Genomic DNA, 19180 nt, shown 5'->3' with positions numbered 1-19180 from the left:
CGACATGAGAGTGCCTGGAGCTCGGAAACTCTTCTGGCTGAAGTGATAGCCACCAAAAAGACTGCTTTCAACGTCAGGTCTTTCAGAGATGCCCTTGACAAGGGTTCAAAAGGCGGCTTCTGCAAGGCTCTTAGCACCAGGTTGAGATTCCACGCAGGCACCACTGAGTGCAGAGGAGGGCGCAGGTGATTAACTCCCTTGAGAAAGCGCACCACATCTGGCTGCAAAGCCAGGGAAGCACCCTTCAGGCGGCCCCTGAAGCAAGCCAGAGCCGCTACCTGGACTTTAAGGGAACTGAGCGACAGGCCTTTCTCCAGACCTTCTTGCAGGAACGCCAACACTGAAGAAATTGGAGCAGTGAAGGGAGAAAGTGAGCCTGCTTCACACCATGCTGCAAAGGTACGCCAAACCCTGGCGTAAGCAGTAGAAGTAGAGCGCTTCCTCGCTCTTAGCATAGTGGCGATGACCTTGTCTGAGAAGCCCTTCTTTCTCAGACGCTGCCGCTCAATAGCCAGGCCGTAAGACCAAAGGGGGAGGGATCCTCCATCACCACGGGACCCTGATGCAACAGGCCCTGCTCCACTGGCAGCCGCAGAGGATCGTCCACTGAGAGCCTGATCAAGTCCGCATACCAGGGACGTCTGGGCCAGTCCGGACCCACCAGGATTATCCGGCCCGGATGCTTTGCCACCCGGTCTAGCACCCTGCCCAACATGGGCCAGGACGGGAACACATAGAGAAGCTCCTGTGTCGGCCACTGTTGGAGAAGAGCATCTACTCCCAGGGATCGAGGGTCCCGTCCTCTGCTGAAAAAGCGCGGCACTTGGCCGATGACGCCATCAGATCTAGGCTCGGCTGGCCCCAGCGCTTCGTGATGTCCAAGAACGCCTGAGCAGATAGCTGCCACTCTCCGGGATCCAAGGTATGGCGACTGAGAAAGTCCGCCTTGACATTCATGACTCCAGCAATGTGGGCCGCTGACAGCTGTTCCAGGTTCGCTTCCGCCCACTGGCATAGATTCATGGCCTCCTTGGCTAGAGGGGCACTCTTGGTACCTCCCTGGCGGTTGACATAGGCCACAGCCGTGGCATTGTCCGACAGGACCCGTACTGGCTCCAACGCCAGTACCGGGATGAACTCCAAAAGCGCCAACCGAATGGCTCTGAGTTCCAGGAGGTTGATAGACCACTTTGCCTCTGCAGGAGACCAGAGCCCCTGCGCTGTCCTTCCCAAGCAGTGGGCTCCCCAGCCCGACAAAGAGGCGTCCGTCATGACGACAATCCACTCCGGGGTCACCAGAGGCATTCCTGCAGACAACTTGTCTGTCTGCAGCCACCAGCTCAGAGCCTTGCGCACTGCTGGGTCCAAGGGAAGGCGCACAGCATAATCCTCCGACACCGGAGTCCAGCGCTGCAGCAGAGAGTGTTGTAGTGGTCTCATATGAGCCCTGGCCCAGGGCACTACTTCCATCGTGGCCGTCATAGAGCCCAACAGCTGCACATAGTCCCAAGCCCCAAGAGGAGAGGCTACTAGGAACTGGTCCACGTGAGCCTGAAGTTTGACAATCCGATTGTCTGGCAGGAACACTCTGCCCACTTGGGTGTCGAATCGAACTCCCAGATACTCCAGGGACTGAGTCAGGCGCAGCTGGCTCTTCTCCCAGTTGATGATCCACCCCAGGGAGCTCAAAAGAGCAATCACCCGGTCCACAGCTTTGCCGCACTCTGCATAAGAGGGGGCTCGGATCAACCAGTCGTCCAGATAAGGATGGACTTGTACTCCTTCCTTTCGCAGGAAGGCCGCGATGACCACCATTACTTTGGAGAAGGTCCGCGGAGCAGTAGCCAACCCGAAAGGGAGGGCTCTGAACTGGAAGTGTCAGCCCAGGACTGCAAAACGCAGAAAGCGTTGATGAGGAGGCCAGATGGGAATATGCAGGTACGCTTCCTTGATGTCCAAGGAAGCCAAGAACTCCCCTGCCTTCACTGCCGCTATAACAGAGCGGAGAGTCTCCATGCGAAAGTGCCGCACTTTCAAGGCCCGATTGACCCCTTTGAGGTCGAGGATAGGCCGTACAGAACCTCCTTTCTTTGGTACCACAAAGTAAATGGAGTAACGTCCCTTGCCAATCTGATTTTCTGGCACCGGAACGACCGCACCGAGGCGTATCAGGTTGTCCAAGGTCTGCTGCACTGCCACAGCTTTGACCGGAGACTTGCAGGGAGAGAGTACAAACCCGTCTCTTAAGGGTCGGCAGAACTCTAGCTTGTAGCCGTCTCTGATGATTTCCAGCACCCAAGCGTCTGAAGTTACCCTGGTCCACTCGCCCAGAAACGAGGACAGGCGTCCTCCAATCTGCACTGGGCCATGGACCAGGACCCCGTCATTGGGTACGAGACCCTGGGGGAGGACCGGAGGGCGCACCTCCGGGACGGCGGTCTCTGCGAAAGGAATGCTGCTTGGGGGAGAAGTTCCTCTTGAAGGAAGAGGGGGCAGAGGAGCCCGACTTGCCCGGGCGGTACCGACGGGCTTCCTGAAACCGTCCTCTGGAGATACTGGGGCGAGCACTGGCCCGAGCCCTCTGGAGATACTGGGGCGAGCACTGGCCCGAGCCCTGACCTCTGGTAACCTCTTGCCCTTAGACGTGCCGAGATCGGTCACAATTTTGTCCAGCTCGACCCAAAAGAGCAGCTTGCCTTTAAAAGGCAACTTAGCCAGGCAGGACTTAGAGGCATGGTCCGCAGACCAATGTTTCAGCCAAAGCCACCGCGGCGCAGAGACTGTCTGAGCCATACCTTTAGCTGAGGCTCTCAAGACATCATACAGTAAGTCTGCCAAATAAGCCAGGCACGATTCCAGGGCCGGCCAGTCAGCCCTCAAGGAAGGATCCGAGGGGGAAGCCCGCTGCACAATCGTCAGGCACGCCCTGGCCACATAGGAGCCACAAACTGAGGCCTGTAAACTTAAAGCAGCCGCCTCGAAGGACGACCTTAAGGCCGCTTCCAATCTTCTGTCTTGGGCGTCCTTTAGGGCCGTGCCACCTTCCACCGGCAACGCCGTTTTCTTAGTCACCGCAGTGATTAAAGAATCCACGGTAGGCCAAAGAAAGGTCTCCCGTTCACTTTCAGGCAAAGGATAGAGGCGGGACATAGCCCTAGCCACTTTGAGGCTCGCTTCCGGGACATCCCATTGAGCCGAAATCAAGGTGCGTATGGCATCATGCACGTGGAAGGTTCTAGGCGGGCGCTTCGTCCCCAGCATAATGGCGGAGCCAACAGGGGCTGAGGGAGAGACGTCCTCTGGAGAGGAAATCTTCAAAATGCTCATGGCCTGCATTAACAGGTTGGGCAAGTCCTCTGAGCGAAAGATCTGCGCTGCAGAGGGGTCATCCGCTCCATCCGAGCGGGAATCCGTCTCCTCCAAGGAATCCCCAAAGGACCGTTGGGAGAACTCAGATACGCTGCCCTCATCAGAGGAGACAGAGTCCTCTAAGGCCTGGAAATCCACCCGAGGGCGTTTACTTCCGGGGGCCTCAATCCCTTTATCGGACAAGGGAGCAGGGGCAGCATCTTGCATAAGGAAGGCCTGATGCAGCAGCAAAATAAACTTGGGGGAGAAACCCCCCAGACTGTGCACTTCAGCAGCCTGGGCCACAGCCCTAGACGCACCCTCAACCGGCGCTCGCAAGAGCGGGGGAGAAACATGCTGCGCATCCAAGATGGCGTCCGGCGCGACACTCCACGAAGGAGCCGCGCGGGAAGAACGGTGCTTAACTTTAGTCGCTTTTCTGCCGTCGCCCAAATGAAGGGCGGCCATGGCATTAACGTCTCCCACCTCAAGGACGGCCCAAGAAGAAGCCGTCCGAGCAGCGTGGCCGGCCAAGATGGCGGATCGAGCAGCGGGGGATGGGCGTTTATGGCGGGAAAACCCGCCGCACCGGAGGAAGAACCGGGACCCTGACCGGCCTCCAAACTGACACCCAACAAAGGCGAATCAGACTTTAAAACCCCTGCATCCCCGCTAGACGCGCACACGCGGTCCGGGGAGCGATTCTTTGCGCCCTCGCCCTCCGACGCCATCAGCCACGTGGAGATCAATCGGGGAACCCCCTGCCCGCTACAAAAAAGGTAAAATTACCTGCTTTCCGCGCCGAGCTGTAACGACCTGGTGTCCCAGTGAGTAGCTGCAATAAACGTTTAAATAAACGTCGAAATAAACGCCCTTAAGGACGTCCAAAATTTTTTTTTTTTTTTTAAACGGAGCCAGCGGGAGGGGGGAGAACAGGAGGGACCTGGCACCACCAGGTTTGCACTTGCTCAAGAAGAGCCCTCAACCCCAGGCACTCAACAAAACCTAAAAATTAGGCTTGGAGGCCTAGCCAGAGCTGCTGCTGTGTGTGACCACCACCTGCTGAGATAGAGAACATACTGAGGAGTTTCCGGCAGCACATGACCACATATAGGGAGGCAAAAGGATTGCTCTCTATCTCCACCTGCTGGTAGATGGACACAACCCACCAGTCTATGGATTGATCAGTATGATGATATGGAAACAGTTCTTCCTCTTCAACATCAGCAAAATTCGCCCTTTCCTCTCTGAACACACCACCCGAACTCTCGTCCACGCTCTCATTACCTCTCGCCTTGACTACTGCAACTTACTCCTCACTGGCCTCCCACTTAGCCATCTATCCCCCCTTCAATCTGTTCAGAACTCTGCTGCACATCTTATATTCCCGCCAGAACCGATATACTCATATCACCCCTCTTCTCAGGTCACTTCACTGGCTTCCAATCCGATACCACATTCAGTTCAAGCTTCTCCTTCTTACCTACAAATGTACTCAGTCTGCTGCCCCTCACTACCTCTCTACCCTCATCTCCCCTTATGTTCCCACCCGAAACCTCCGTTCAGAGGACAAATCCCTCCTCTCAGTACCCTTCTCCACCACTGCCAACTCCAGGCTCTGTCCATTCTGCCTCGCCTCACCCTATGCCTGGAACAACCTTCCTGAGCCCTTACGTCAAGCCCCCTCCCTGCCCATCTTCAAGTCTTTGCTTAAAGCCCACCTCTTCAATGCTGCCTTCGGCACCTAACTCTTACCTTCAGGATATCCAGACAGCCCCAATTTGACTGCCCTTATCGAACTGACTACTCACTTGTCCTTTAGATTGTAAGCTCTTTGAGCAGGGACTGTCCTTTTATGTTAAATTGTACAGCGCTGTGTAACCCTAGTAGCGCTTTAGAAATGTTAAGTAGTAGTAGTAGTTCCAACTGAAAATTTCCTTGCAATAATACACATAGATTTTAGGCAACAGCAAGAAAGCAAACCTCAAGGCCTAAAAGAGAACTTTCCACCTGCTTGTTGCAAATCTTATTCATTGTACTCTTTCACAGTGCAAAGGGCCAGGTTATATAAGTAAAAATATATATAAAAGATATGCATGTCGTAGCTCTGTACAGAATACCTATAAAATTTGACTCTGCACATTGCATGTAATTTATTATGTTGGGGTTGCAACATACTTACAAATAATGGCACATGCTAAAGATAAAGAATCCTACCCGCACCAGCTTTTCTGAATCCCCTCTCCACTTGCTGACAATGGTAGATGCTGAAATGTTAAAGAATGTTGTGTTGCATTCAGTAGCAACAGCCTTCGCAAGCAACGTTTTTCCAGTACCTATGATAATGAGAAAATGCCTTTATATATTTTTCTTTTCTATTAAAAATGAGAACAATCCATTTTAGCTGTTTTATTTTATTGCATAATTCTTTAGACCAGGGGTTCTCTATCCAGTCAATAAGGCACACCCAGCCAGTTAGGTTTTCAGGATATTGTGATAACAACACTGGGTCCCATGTTCCTCCAAGCCTTTTATCACTTGCAAAACATTCCCAGCTTTATACTTTCCCTTAGTTCAGGTCACGGCCACAAAGTGATCCACTCCGGGTTATTTTCCTTTATTCTAGCCAAACAGTGATAACACAAGTGCAGCAAAAAAAAATGAAACTAAAAAACCAGCAGTGTCCACAAATGTAAAACCAATTCTAAGAATTTTTGTACCCGGTTCTGTTCCACCAGGGGCATCTGTTTCAATTTCAAAGGTTCTCAACAAGCTTCTTTCTGTGGTCTGCTCCCTTCACTAGAGGGCTCGCAGCGCCCCACTCCAATAAGTTTCTTTCTGTGGCTTCCCACAACTGCCTTTTGCAGTACCTGGCAGGGCAGCCGAGAAGGGGGGGGGGGCCCGGCGCCGGGGTCAGGCCGCCGGCGCTGCAGTCCCCTGTCTCACCTGCCTGCCTCCTCGGCTCTGGGCCCCCTGCATTCAAAGTAGCAGTCGCAGATCGCGTCTCTTCTGGCCTTCCCTCCTTGTATCCCGCCCTTGCGGAAACCAGAAGTTACATCAGATGAGGGCGGGACACAGGGAGGGAAGGCCAGAAGAGACACGATCTGCGACTGCTACTTTGAATGAAGGGGGCCCGGAGCCGTGAAGGCAGGCAGGTGAGACCACGGACTGCAGCGGCGGGGGGAGGTCCGGCAGCAGGGGGAGGGCAGAGGCGGGGCAGCAGGCGGAGGCAGGGCGGCCTTGCCCCGGGCCCAGCCTAGTCTCTCGGCGGCCCTGGTACCTGGAATTCGTTTAGCAGTCTTCCTCTTCCTTTAGCAGCCAGAGTTAGGGTTAACGTTCTTCCTACACGCCATAACATCCGGACTGTGCTCTCTTTCCTCTCTGCCCTTCTGGCTCAAGCATGCCTATTTTCAGCTGGAGATGGGAATGGCTCATCCACCAGCTTCCCCTCCTGATGAAGCATGTCTTGCTTTTTTCACCCAGGGGAGCTGGACTTTCTTACTGAGGCTCCCTCTGGCTGCCCAACAAGGTAACTCCACCTCTAGTTTAGGAGGAACAATCCTAATCCTTTCTTCCTGAGGGTATTCTGCTTTTTCTTTTCCTCCCTTATGGGCTGATGATCAGAAGCAAATGCAGGCGCTAGAGGCTTAGCGCAATACTAGCGCCTGCGTTTGCTACAGCCCCATGATCAGAGTCCCCGAGTACGTGAAAAACGCAACTTGCAAGCAAATGCATGCAAAACAGGGCTCTTAGAACAAGTAGAATGCAAAACGCATGCTAGATGTATTCCACTCCAATAATCAGCGAGCAGCGCGCCAAACATTGGAGTGCGGTCCATGGTAAACCCTACGCCAGCTTGAAGCTGGTGTTAGGGTTTGCAGACAATTGGGGAGGAATGATGAACCCTGTCCAGCATGCATTTGCATACTAGTAGCCCCCCCCCCCCCCCCCCCCAGAGAAGCAGGAACCCCAACCTGACCCCCTCCCAGTGACACAGGGGCTGGAGGTCCAGCAGACCTCCAGTCCTCCGAACCTCCCCCCCCCCCCAACACAAGTTCAGGGGGAGCTGGAGATCCGGTGGGTCTCCAGCCCCCCAACCCCCTCCCCCTAGCATCCCCTCAAATAGAGCCCTGGTGGCCAAGTGGGCCGCTAATCAACACCCCATCGACCTTTGTTGGAGGAGGGAGGTGGCCATTGGTGCTGCCTCAAACCCACTTCCCCTCTCCCTTCACTCTCTATCTCAGTTGAGAACACCCTCATCGTCCCCGTCTCATCTGCCCGCAACCTCGGTGTCATCTTCGACTCCTCCCTCTCCTTTTCTGCGCACATCCAGCAGATAGCCAAGACCTGTCGCTTCTTCCTCTATAACATCAGCAAAATTCGCCCCTTCCTCTCCAAGCACACCACCCGAACTATCATCCACTCTCTCATTACCTCTCGCCTTGACTACTGCAACCTACTCCTGACCGGCCTCCCACGTAGCCATCTACTCCCCCTTCAGTCCATCCAGAACTCTGCCACACGTCTTATCTTCCGCCTTAACCGATATACTCATATCACCCCTCTCCTCAAGTCACTTCACTGGCTCCCAATCAGATACCGCATACAGTTCAAGCTTCTCTTACTCACCTACAAATGCACTCGATCTGCGGCCCCTCCGTACCTCTCTACCCTCATCTCCCCTTACGTCCCTACCCGTAACCTCCGCTCTCAAGACAAATCCCTCCTTTCAGTACCCTTCTCCACCACCTCCAACTCCAGGCTCCATCCCTTCTATCTCGCCTCACCCCATGCCTGGAATACACTCCCTGAGCCCATACGCCGTGCCCCCTCCCTACCCATCTTCAAATCAATGCTCAAAGCCCACCTCTTCAATGTCGCCTTCGGCTCCTAATCACTACACCACTTCTCAGGAAACTTATCTACCCCAACTTGACATTTCGTCCATTAGATTGTAAGCTCTTCCGAGCAGGGACCGTCCTTAATTGTTAATTTGTACAGCGCTGCGTAACCCTAGTAGCGCTCTAGAAATGTTAAGTAGTAGTAGTAGTAATAGTGGATAGAAGTGTAGAAGGATCCACCAGAGTATACATTAAAAGTACGATGGGAGAGAAAAAGAAAACCAGGAAAGAACAGAGCCCTGAAATTCAAGTGAGGACAGCGTATCAAGGAGTAGGCAGTGATGAACAGTGTCAAAAGCAATAGACAGATCGAGAAGCATGGGTCTTTTCTGGGACCTATTTCTTTCAGAATTTATACTAAGTGTCAGGTACCCCAATAGCACCCCTCAAAAAAAAAAAAAGGAGTTATCTGTATTGCGTCTACAGATTAGTAATATTTTTCCTACTCCCTGTTGCCAGAGAAGCAGTCAGCTCTGCAAAAAGAATAGATTGTTAATAAGCCTCTTCCAAATCGTGAGATGATGGCATTTGTTTTTTTGTTTGCAACCTACAACAGAACAGAATTAGTAACAAGTATGAATCGGATATGCAATGAAGCAGCGTCACTCTTTGCAATAACCTGTTATAGCAAAGAGTGATCTGAGTTTCCTGTTTCTACAAGGGTAGGACATTGTAAAGGAACAGGAATGGGTCCAAGCCCAGCTGAAAGCAGAGTGCGATAATTGCTGTCACTGATGCATGCAAGTTTGGAGGACCCAGGTGAGGGGAGAGGGAAAAATGCTGGATCCACTGGGGGCAGAAGAGGGAGCTGGAGATGTGTTGACCTAGGTGAGGGTGGGGGGAGAGAGGGAGAGGCAGCTATGCTGGATGAGGGATAGGTGAGTTAGAACTTGGAAGATGATGTGCTGGATCCATTTTTATTTTTATTGGGGGGGGGGGTGGACATATGCTAGACCTGGAATGGGTGGGGGGGAATGGAGATATGCTGTATATGGGATGGGGGAGAGTTGGAGATATGCTGGACCAGGATGAGGGGGAATGGAGATGTGCTGGACCTGCAGGGAAGAGGGGAGAGAGAGACCGGTTACACTAGCAGAGACAGGTGACACAGACGGGGCAGCTGAATATAAGGCAAGGATAGGGACACTAAAAGGACAGATGCTAAACACGTGAGGAGGATAGAACAGGAACACAGAGGAGAGATGCTGGACAGGACAAATAAGAATGCTGAAAGAAGATGAATGGTGGACAGGACACCCTGGAAAGACAGGAACAGCAGAGAAAAGCGCAAAATATATTTGGACCAAATCGAATGGAAAAATAAAATGCTCACACTACAAAAGGTAGAAAAATGTGTTTTATTTTGAATTTATTAATTGGAATGCGTCACCTTTGGGAAATGACTATTAAATAGTCCACAACCTTACAAAAACAGCTGAGGCTATATAAATGACTCAACACAACCCTGTGTTCATCAATTCTCCCATCACTTTTAAAACAGTGGGTAGATCCAATTATGTTGGAGCCTCAACAGCAACTCGTTTCACACAGGAATAAAATCCTATGACATGTCTGCATCGTCATCGGGTTCCATTAAGAGACTTCTTAATCACTTTATTTTTCAAGAATACAAAAATTAGTATAAACTTTAAAACTTATCGCCATGCTGCATGAGGACAATAGGTCCTACAAGGAAGGCAAATTTTTATTATTAACCCAAACTTGAAACTTCATGCTCCTAAAATTAAAATTGCAGTACCCACAGCCATAGGCTATGGAACCTTAGTATAGGTCTGTCTGTGTTTTGCATGTGTGACCAAGGTATGGTATTCTGCTAGCATGTAGTTTCTATGCAGAGATCTATAGCAGTTCTGTTTGTTCTCACTAGGGGCTGTTCTGGTGTTTAAGGGCCCGGTTTAATATTTAGTGCTGCCTTTTCATGGAAAAAGTTGTTGCTTTTTGAGTCCTGGAGGTTAGTGCTATTATGTTATGGTAAGGTGTTTCTACATAGTGTTTTTCAGTGGAGGGATTATACGTTGGCTTTGTTGATGGAACATTAAAACTAATATAATTTTAGTTTGTCATAACATTAGACAGTTTGCAAAAACCAGCAAATATACGTATGTGTCATTTTTTTCTTCTGAGAAGGGCAACCCTAGTGCAGACAATTGGGTATGTGTGTGTGGGGGTGGGAGAGCAAGGAATAAGGTACAACTGTAGATGAGGCAAGGGGCTTGGAGCAGGAAAAGGGAAGGGAAGGGAATGAAGCACAGCAGGTGTTGAGTTAGTCTCTGTCAAAAAGTTGGCAACCCTATGGATTATTGTTGTTTGTACTCGAGTTCTTTTTGAGACTTTTATAACAGATATTCTCTCACTGGATTTTTTTTTAATTGCTTTCAATTTAGGACTACCATTCGTTTGCCTAGACTTATGAGCCTATTGCTGAAAATCAGTGCCATGTTCTTAAATGCACCTGTTGCCACCCACTTTATATGCTTCTGAATTTAGAAGCTTAGTGAAATTCTGAGTATAAAGTCAGAAACTCATCCCTAGTACATTTTCAAAGAGGCCAATTAAGCAGCATAATTCTAAAGCTAAGAGCATACATTCTTTGAATACCAGGCCTTAAATCTTCTGGTTGAATGAAGACAACCATCTTCTCCTCATGCGTCCAACATCACTTCCAAATGTACTTATCAAACACAAACCACATTCCACCATGTTTTACGGCCCCTGAAACTAACAATGATTAGTCTAGGAAAACCATGGGGCTATTTTACTAAAGTGTGGTAAGATTTTGCACTTACCTCACGTTAAATGTAAAACTTATGGTGTGGTAAGTTATTGGCCCAAAGAAAAAAAAATAATCTGTTGCACCCACATCTTACAAATTCTGCCAATCCTGATCACACCCTCCTGATTCCTCCACCCTGATAACAGCTCCCTGACCCCTCAGTCCCGATCACATCCCCCAATAACCCCACCCCAATCACAGCTCTCTGATCTCAGCCCCCAAAACCAATCACAAACCCCCAACACTGATCATGGCCGCCTCATCACAGGATCACCCCCCCCCCCCTCCTTGATTGGCGAGTCCTACCCCCAAAGCCAGAGAACCCAATCCCCCTTCCTCCCCCTACATATTTCAGCCCTGGAGCTTCTTGACCCAAACCAGGCACTTACCGATACACATCCCTGGTGTCTAGTGTACAGCAGGAGTAGGAGGAGTCTCCTTCTGCTCCTGCCTTGGCCAAAACCTGGGTTCAAAATGGCAAATCTGAACCCTAGCAGTAGTCTTATGGTACTACTACTAGGGGTCAGTCTGTCAATTGTTCTTATATGGCAGACTGACCCCTAGTGGTAGCACCATAAAACTATGCTAGGGGTTAGATCCCCCATTTTGAACCCAGGAGCAGAGAGGTACTGTTCCTGCTCCTTCTACTAGACACCAGTATGGGGGCAAGGATTAGCAACAAAGGCAGGGGCTTGCCGACAGGGGGCCAGTTCTACTATCAGAGGGCTATAATTGGAGAGTTAGCCTTTAAATTGTAGTTCCTTTCCTATTTTTAAATGTATTTTATTTTGTAAACCGCTTAGATCTGCTAGTTAGGCTAGGTGGTATAGCGAGTTTTAACAAACTATAAAGATGTAGCTATGCTATCAGACCGCCAGTAGGGCATACTGTGACAAGTGCAGCTGTGCTGACAGCCATGATAACTAGCGAGTGGTACTTACTCACACCTTAGCTCTCATAGCTGGCCATTCCTCCAAGTCATGCCTGTGACTTGCCTTACCTATGTCCAGCAGCTAGTGCAAATTTTACAGGGCTGGCTGGTTTTAACATGCAGTAGCTGTTACTGCGTGATACAGGTTAGTAAGGCTGCGTGCTAAAACCCACACAAGCTACTTAAAGCAGCTTAATAAAAGGGACCATATAAGTCTCAAACTGTACTTTACCTGGTGGTCCATAGAGCAATAATCCTTTCCAAGGTGAAAGTATTCCAGTAAACAACTGTGGATACTGAAGGAAAAAACAAAAATAGTCAAGAAGCTTAAAATTTAGATGGTTAAATCCTGTTTTCCAGGCTCTTTGGTATGAATTTGGAAACTTTGAGTCAAATCAATATGACAGAAAAGTAACGTTCATTCTAATATACAAGATTATTTCAAGCAGAAAAACATAAGAATATAAGTATTGCCATACTGAGTCAGAATGAAGGTCCATCAAGTCCAGCATCCTGTTTCCAACAGTGGCCAATCCAGGTCACAAGTACCTAGCAAGATCCCTAAAGAGTAAAAATAGATTTTATGCTTCTTATCCCAGGGATAAGCAGTGGATCTTCCTAAGTCCATCTTAATAATGGACTTTTCCTATAGGAACTTGTCCAAACCTTTTTTAAACCCTGCCAAGCTAACTGCTTTTACCACATTCTCTGGCAACAAATTCCAGAGTTTAATTACATGTACCTTAAATAACAATGTTTGGGGCTAGATTTACTGAAGTGTGAAAACACTGTAAATGCATGCTATTAATAAATATGTTTCAGTGTATAATAATGAGACCTATGGTAAATAAATCTCATTAATGCACTCTAAAACATAGGTAAATCTAGCCCTCAATATTTTGGAAAACAATTTTCTTGCTGAACTCCATGTGTGTGCAAAGAGGAGAGAGTGATTATAGCTTCTATTCTTAGGTATTTATAAATTGTATATTTAGGTGAGTATTTTCCAGCTAATTAGGGGATATTGAGATATCAAAAAACAAAGTTACTGACCTGTAGTAGGTGTTTTCTGATGACAGCAGGATACAAAGTCCCACATGTGGGTGACATGATCTGACAAAGCCCTTGCATGGGAGTCACTCTCTAGCTTATTTACACAAAGCGTTTGAGGGTGCTTCACTGCACATGCACACACCTTCCTGCCTACCTCTGTCCCTTGGGTCCTAGCCAGTTGAGTTTCTGGATTACAGAATACAACACCAAAGGGGAGGAGTAAGGGTATGTGAGGCTATGCATCCTGCTATCCTCAGATAACACCTTCTACAGGTAAATAACTGTTTTCTCCAAGGACAAGCATGATAGTATATTCTCACATACAGACCTCCCCAGTTACAGGCTGCCTTCAACAAAAAAGGGGAATAAAATGGAACAACCTTGCAACACACAGGGCTTAAGAAGAACAAATATCATCTCATGAATTTATTTCTTATATTTTGGAAAGCAACCTCCAAATGAACAGTAGTTCTTTAGAAACTGATTTACTAAAGCTGTTTTCCTATTCTGTGTCTGTAGGCAAAGAAACTTTAGTAAATAAGTTCCTTAAGGTGCCTTTGCAATCATTGGCAGAAACCAGAAGTTTCACTTTCTAAATCACTAGTAAAAAAGGCCCGTTTTGTAAACAAATGAAACGGGCGCTAGCAAGGTTTTAGAGAGAGTGAGAGTATGTATATGTATGTGTGTCTGTGTGACACAGAGAAAGTGTGTGTGTGTCTGTGTGAAAGAGTGTGTGCAAGGGTAGGGTGAAAATGAAGAGACAGCAGTGAAATTTTACATAGGACAGCTGAACCATTTGAGGCGTGTCTGTGTGAGAGAGTGTGTATATGTGTGTGGGTGCTTGTGTGTGTGAGATAGAGACAGTGCAAGTGTGTGTGTGTGCGCGTCTGTGTGAAAGAGAGAGTGTGAAAAGACAGCATTAAAATTGTACATAGCACAGCACAAACATTTGAGGCAGTTCTTGCCTTATCTCCCCTGCCGCCCCCTCCATACCCAACGATTCTTTCCTTGTCTTCCATCCCCTCTGTGTCCCATGTGAGTGTGTGTGTGAGAGAGAGAGGTGCTAGCAGTCCCTGTGATAGTGGCAGGTCAGTTGCTTGTTGTGTTCTTCCTTCTGCTTCCTTGTTCCGTAGCATTGTTTCGTGATTGGTCCTTTTAGCGTTGCATTTTACGTTGCCTAGCAACTGTGTGCTGCTGGTTTTCATTGGTCCGCGATGCGTCGTACTTCACGTAGTGTCGCTTAGTAACGGTTTCGCGATGCGATTGGTTGAGTGTCATTGGTCCGCCCTTGACGTCATGACGTTTGACGCGGTGGGCAGGGCAAACACTTATGGGCAATTTGCTGGTTTCACCACCATGCATTTAGAACGTTGGGACTTGTGGAGGCTTCAGAACATTGGAGGTGCGTTTTATATAGAGAGATGTTGTCAGTCATGTGACAGCACCACCTTGATAGATGAAGCAAAGAACCAATTGCTTCTCTCTCATGTATGCCCCCTCCAGCCTTTATGTAGGCTCTGTCTCATGTAACCCCCCCAGCCTTTATGTAGGCTCTGTCTCATGTAACCCCCCCAGCCTTTATGTAGGCTCTTTCTCATGTACCCCCCCCCCCCACCAGCCTTTATGTAGGCTCTCTCTTTTACTCTCTTCCCAAGCCTTTATCCAGTTCTTCTCTCTCAGAGCCTGCCACTTATTCCCCTCACATGCAGAAAAAAAAACTGCACATTTCCTGTTTCCCCATTGCAACTCCGCTTTTTATGAGCTTGAGTTGTGCCGTTCAGAAAATTCAGGATGTAAGCATATCATTTTGAAGGAATTTCTTCACAAAAGACTCCAAGCTTCTCACTTCTTTCCCCAGGGGCCTAAGGAGCAAGTCTTCATACTCTTGTCTGTTTTCAGAGAAGATATGACCACCAGTAAATGGTATAAATTCAGCCTTCCTTTTGACAAGAGGTATAAAGAACAGGGAGAGGGAGGCATCTCTCCCATATTCTCATCTGTACTTCATTCAGAATCCTGTGAATGGGCACTGTCACAGCTGCCCTGGGGGGGGGGGGGGGGGGGGGGGGAGAGGAGGTTTGAGGAATTGGAGGATGTCCAATGTTATGCCTTGGGCTCCTCCTCCATCTCTAAAGGCAATGGACAGCTCCTCTCCTGTAGTGGGGAGGGATCTGACCGGAGACCAATAGATTCCTCCTCCAAGACTACCCTTAGTTCATCTTCAGATGCCCAGGAACATTCGGATTCAGACTCAAAGCACTCAGCAAGACATATCTGGGTCCCTACCTGCCAGGGTGTAGGGTATTGAGGCAACAGAGGTATCTGGTGTGCCGAGGAAGCTTCCTTTCCTGATGGAAAACAGTCTGCACTGATTCCAAGTCCCTTCAAGGCCTCAATGTCGATGGGTCTTCTGCAGGCAGTGCAAGGGTCTCTAGGACCAGCTGGATTGCCTCAAGCCTCGGCATTGGCACTATCAAAGCAGAGGTCTCAATCTGATAAATGAAGCACTCCATCCGCTCCTCAAACTTTTTCAATAGCTACTGGAAGACTGCTATCGACAGAGGTAGGAACATCACAGTTGGAGTGGCCACATCCTCCTGAGTCACCTGGGGTGTATCAGAAACTAGGTCTCACTTTCTTGGAAGCTGCCTCATATCCTCCAATGCCACAAAGGACGAGCAGTCCTCAAATCAGAACTCTTTGAGGACTCTGGTGGCCTCAGTGCTGCACATCAAAGGAGTCCAATGTCAATGTGCCCTGGTCACCATCTGACATCCAGCATCTTTAACCCTTGGCACCACTGCAGACGAGGATGAATTCTTCCTCTTCCTCAGGAGGAGACTAGATGATGACCAATCATGATAGCCTCTATCAGTGCTCAAGTAGCGGATGATCGAGACATTTTCCATATCAATATATTCATAGTGTTCGATGTACCCCCGGAAGCCATAGAGACTGATGTTTCCAATGCCAATGTCGGTGGACCAGACTTATCAGTACCAAAACTCTGTTTGCACTGCTTCTCCCAAACTTGAATCCCTCTCTTTGACATCTGTGAAAGCAACGCATAATGAGGGGGATCATGATTGAGTCCCAGGCATTGCAGGCACCAAGAATGGATATCCGTTATGGATATGGTCCTGTTGCACTGTGAACACTTTTTAAAGCCACTGGGAACTTTTCCTGGAAAATGTCCAGAAAAAGTCACAGTGATATCAAACTACTTCAAGCAACAACAACAAAAAAAAACCCCGACTGGGTATCTTGGTTTACCGAGGCTAAAAGAGGGCCAACGAGAAAAGAAAGAAAAAAAAGACATGACAGTACAGCTTAGCGGCTATGGTGCGATATTGACAAAGCTTATTCACTTTGAATAGGCTCTGTCGGCATTGCTGCATAGGAACTGCTAGCAAGACTTGATAAAAGAGGCCCTAAAGTAGTTATCAGGGACAAAAGACTCCACATAACAGGATTTACACAAATGAAAACTGAAAACAGAGGCAGAAATTCTCTCAAAAGTTCAATGTTATGTCAGCTGATAGGGAACAACAAAATAGTGTGACTGTTATCTTCCATGAAAAATGGTGACTGGCTAGGTCCCACGTGACAGTGACAGGTAGGAAGATGCATACATATGCGGTGAACACTCTCAAGCTTTGTGCAAACAAGCCCGTGATGTCACCCCTATGTGAAACTATGTTATCCTCCCTGACCTTGTTAAAATCAGTGTTTATCAGTGTTTTTGTACCACAGGTACTACTGGTGGGTACCTTTTCCAGAGGAATCAAATATATATTAAAAAGGCACAAAAAACTGAGTGGCAGATACAAGACAAGCAAGGGGAGGAGTGAGGCTGTGCTAGGTGAAGTCATGCTTCTCTGGTATTTATATACTAGGGCTGTATTTCGATTAAAATTTTAATTGCATGATTAAAATAAACAAACAACATACCTTTAGTTGTGATTACAAATTTTAATCAAAATGCAGTCCTAAAAAAATGAAATAATAAAAAGTAGTGAAAAGAAACACAAATTAAAGAATCTAAAACCGCATGCTGAATATCTATAAACAGCCTTATATACACAAAGAAAGTAAAGTGAACACTAAAAAAAAAAAAAAAAATAAGAGACCCCCCCCCCCTCAAAAAAAAAAAAAAAAAGCTTATTGAAAGTCCAGATTATAAGCCCTCCGGGGATAGGTGAAAAAAAAAAAAAAAGATATCCAAATCCCTTCTCTTCTGTGCTATTTGCATCAAAACTGATCTTTGTGAATTTGAGAAACAATTTTTTAAAATACTTCTCTTACCCTTATGGGATACACAACAGCTTCCTTGACTAATTGCTTGGCTGCATCAAGTCCAATAATGTCATCCCACCTCACATTAGGATTATGGAGATAAATGTCCTATAACATACGAAGTTTAAATACGATTAAATACCTCAGTAGCATCAATGTACAGAAGGTGAGCTTTTTTCAAATGAAGGAAAACCCTGAAATGAGAGGGCATAGGAAGAAGTTGAGAGGAAATACGCTTAGGAGGAATCTAAGAAAATACTCCTTCACGGAAAGGGTGGTAGATGCGTGGAATGACCTCCCGGTGGAGGCAGTGGAGACGAAGACTGTCAGAATTTAAGGAAGTGTGGGACAGGTATGTGGGATCCCTTAGGAAAAGGAAGAGTTAGTGGTTACTGAGGAATGGCAATGTGACTTACAATATTATTAGTAAAGTAATACAGTTTATACAATATATTGTGAATACCAATAATGGTATGTAAAGAGAATAAGCAACATTTAAAATGTAGTCATTTGTAAAGAATACTGTTAAATATGCATTTGTAACCATTAATATAATACAGACCTCTTTAATGAGACCCTCTGATCAGTTATATTTGATAATCTGTGAGCAGCATATATCCTGATCTCTCCAAGTACTTTTTAGAAAGTAAACTAATGTTTAGTTTTATAATTAATCCATATTTCAGTTACCTGTTATTGTTTGCTTATTGCACCTTTTCTGTTCATTGTTTAATATTTTTAAGACAATAAACAATTTTCAGTTTATTGCCTCTTGCCTGTCTTGACTGATATGAATCTTAGTGGTTTGTGTGTTGGGTCTGTGAGTGCTTTCTGGGAACTGTGACCTCCAGTTACCACTGGAAGTGGTGGCTCCAGGAACCTAGAGGACTGTTTTCTCTTTCTTTTAGTTGGCACACAGATAATAGGAAGTGCCTGTAGTGATGCAACCAGTTTTTATTTGAAACTTGACTTTTCTGGGCTCTGATTGGCCTGGAGTTTGAAATTACTCAGCAGATGCTGAGGCTCTGTGAACATTTCCTTCAAGCAAATTTAATGATTACAGACTCTGGTCATCGGGATTGTTCTGTTGTGCTGACAGCTGGAAGAGGCCGGGTTTACCCTGTGTAAAGACTTGTTTAGTGACAGCATTTTGCTATCACACAGGCAACTGCAGAATATTGTGAGACCCAATATCCTCTTTTACCAATATTTTCAGGGGAAGGACTTTCTGTTGGGATTAGATGCACAGGAGAACTTGCATCGTGATGCCGTTCAGACAGAGGTAGTATTATTCAAATCAAATACTCCGACGAAAACGTTTGTCCCAAGTACACATCACCTTGAAAAAGCTCTACCACAGTGACATAGTAGATGATGGCAGATAAAGACCTGTATGGTTCATCCAGTCTGCCCAAAAAGATAAACTCATTAAATATGGTATGTGATACTTCATATGTAAACCTGGTCTTGATTTGTCCTTGCCATTTTCATGGCATAGACTGTAGAAGTCTGCCCAGCACTGTCCTTGTTCTAAAGTTTCTGAAGTTAACATCGAAGCCTCTGGAAAGCTCCACTCCAGCCCATCCAAATCTAGTGAGCCACGATCAGGGCACAGACTGTGAGCAGTGCAGAAGTGGGAGGCCTCATTGGGGAAAACTTTGGGAGATGAGGGCTGGGAACTAGCCTATTGTTATGCACATAAATGCACCCAGATTATGCAGTATATTCAACTTCAGTATCAGTTGCTACATAGGGCTTATTGGACATTGGTTCAATTAGAGAAAGCTGGGGTGACTTCATTCACTCTTTGCTGGAGAAATTGTGGGTTCACTGGGACCTTGAAACACTTATGGTGAG

General features: G+C 47.4%; 1 protein-coding gene across 1 annotated transcript in view; it reads right to left on the bottom strand.

Annotated features, from left to right (window-relative positions):
- The window catches only part of KATNAL2 (katanin catalytic subunit A1 like 2), a 159727-nt gene that overhangs the window by 61256 nt on the left and 79291 nt on the right, over positions 1–19180 (bottom strand). The window contains exons 9-11 of the mRNA XM_030192914.1: positions 17333–17431; positions 12207–12270; positions 5566–5684 (exon numbers count right to left, since the gene is read on the bottom strand). Of these exons, the coding sequence (XP_030048774.1) occupies positions 5566–5684; positions 12207–12270; positions 17333–17431 (282 nt within the window). The remainder of the gene's footprint in view (positions 1–5565; positions 5685–12206; positions 12271–17332; positions 17432–19180) is intronic.

The sequence above is a fragment of the Microcaecilia unicolor genome, chromosome 2 (assembly GCF_901765095.1).
Source record: "Microcaecilia unicolor chromosome 2, aMicUni1.1, whole genome shotgun sequence".
Classification (NCBI taxonomy): Eukaryota; Metazoa; Chordata; class Amphibia; order Gymnophiona; family Siphonopidae; genus Microcaecilia; species Microcaecilia unicolor.
This window is presented reverse-complemented; position numbering and strand designations above follow the sequence as displayed.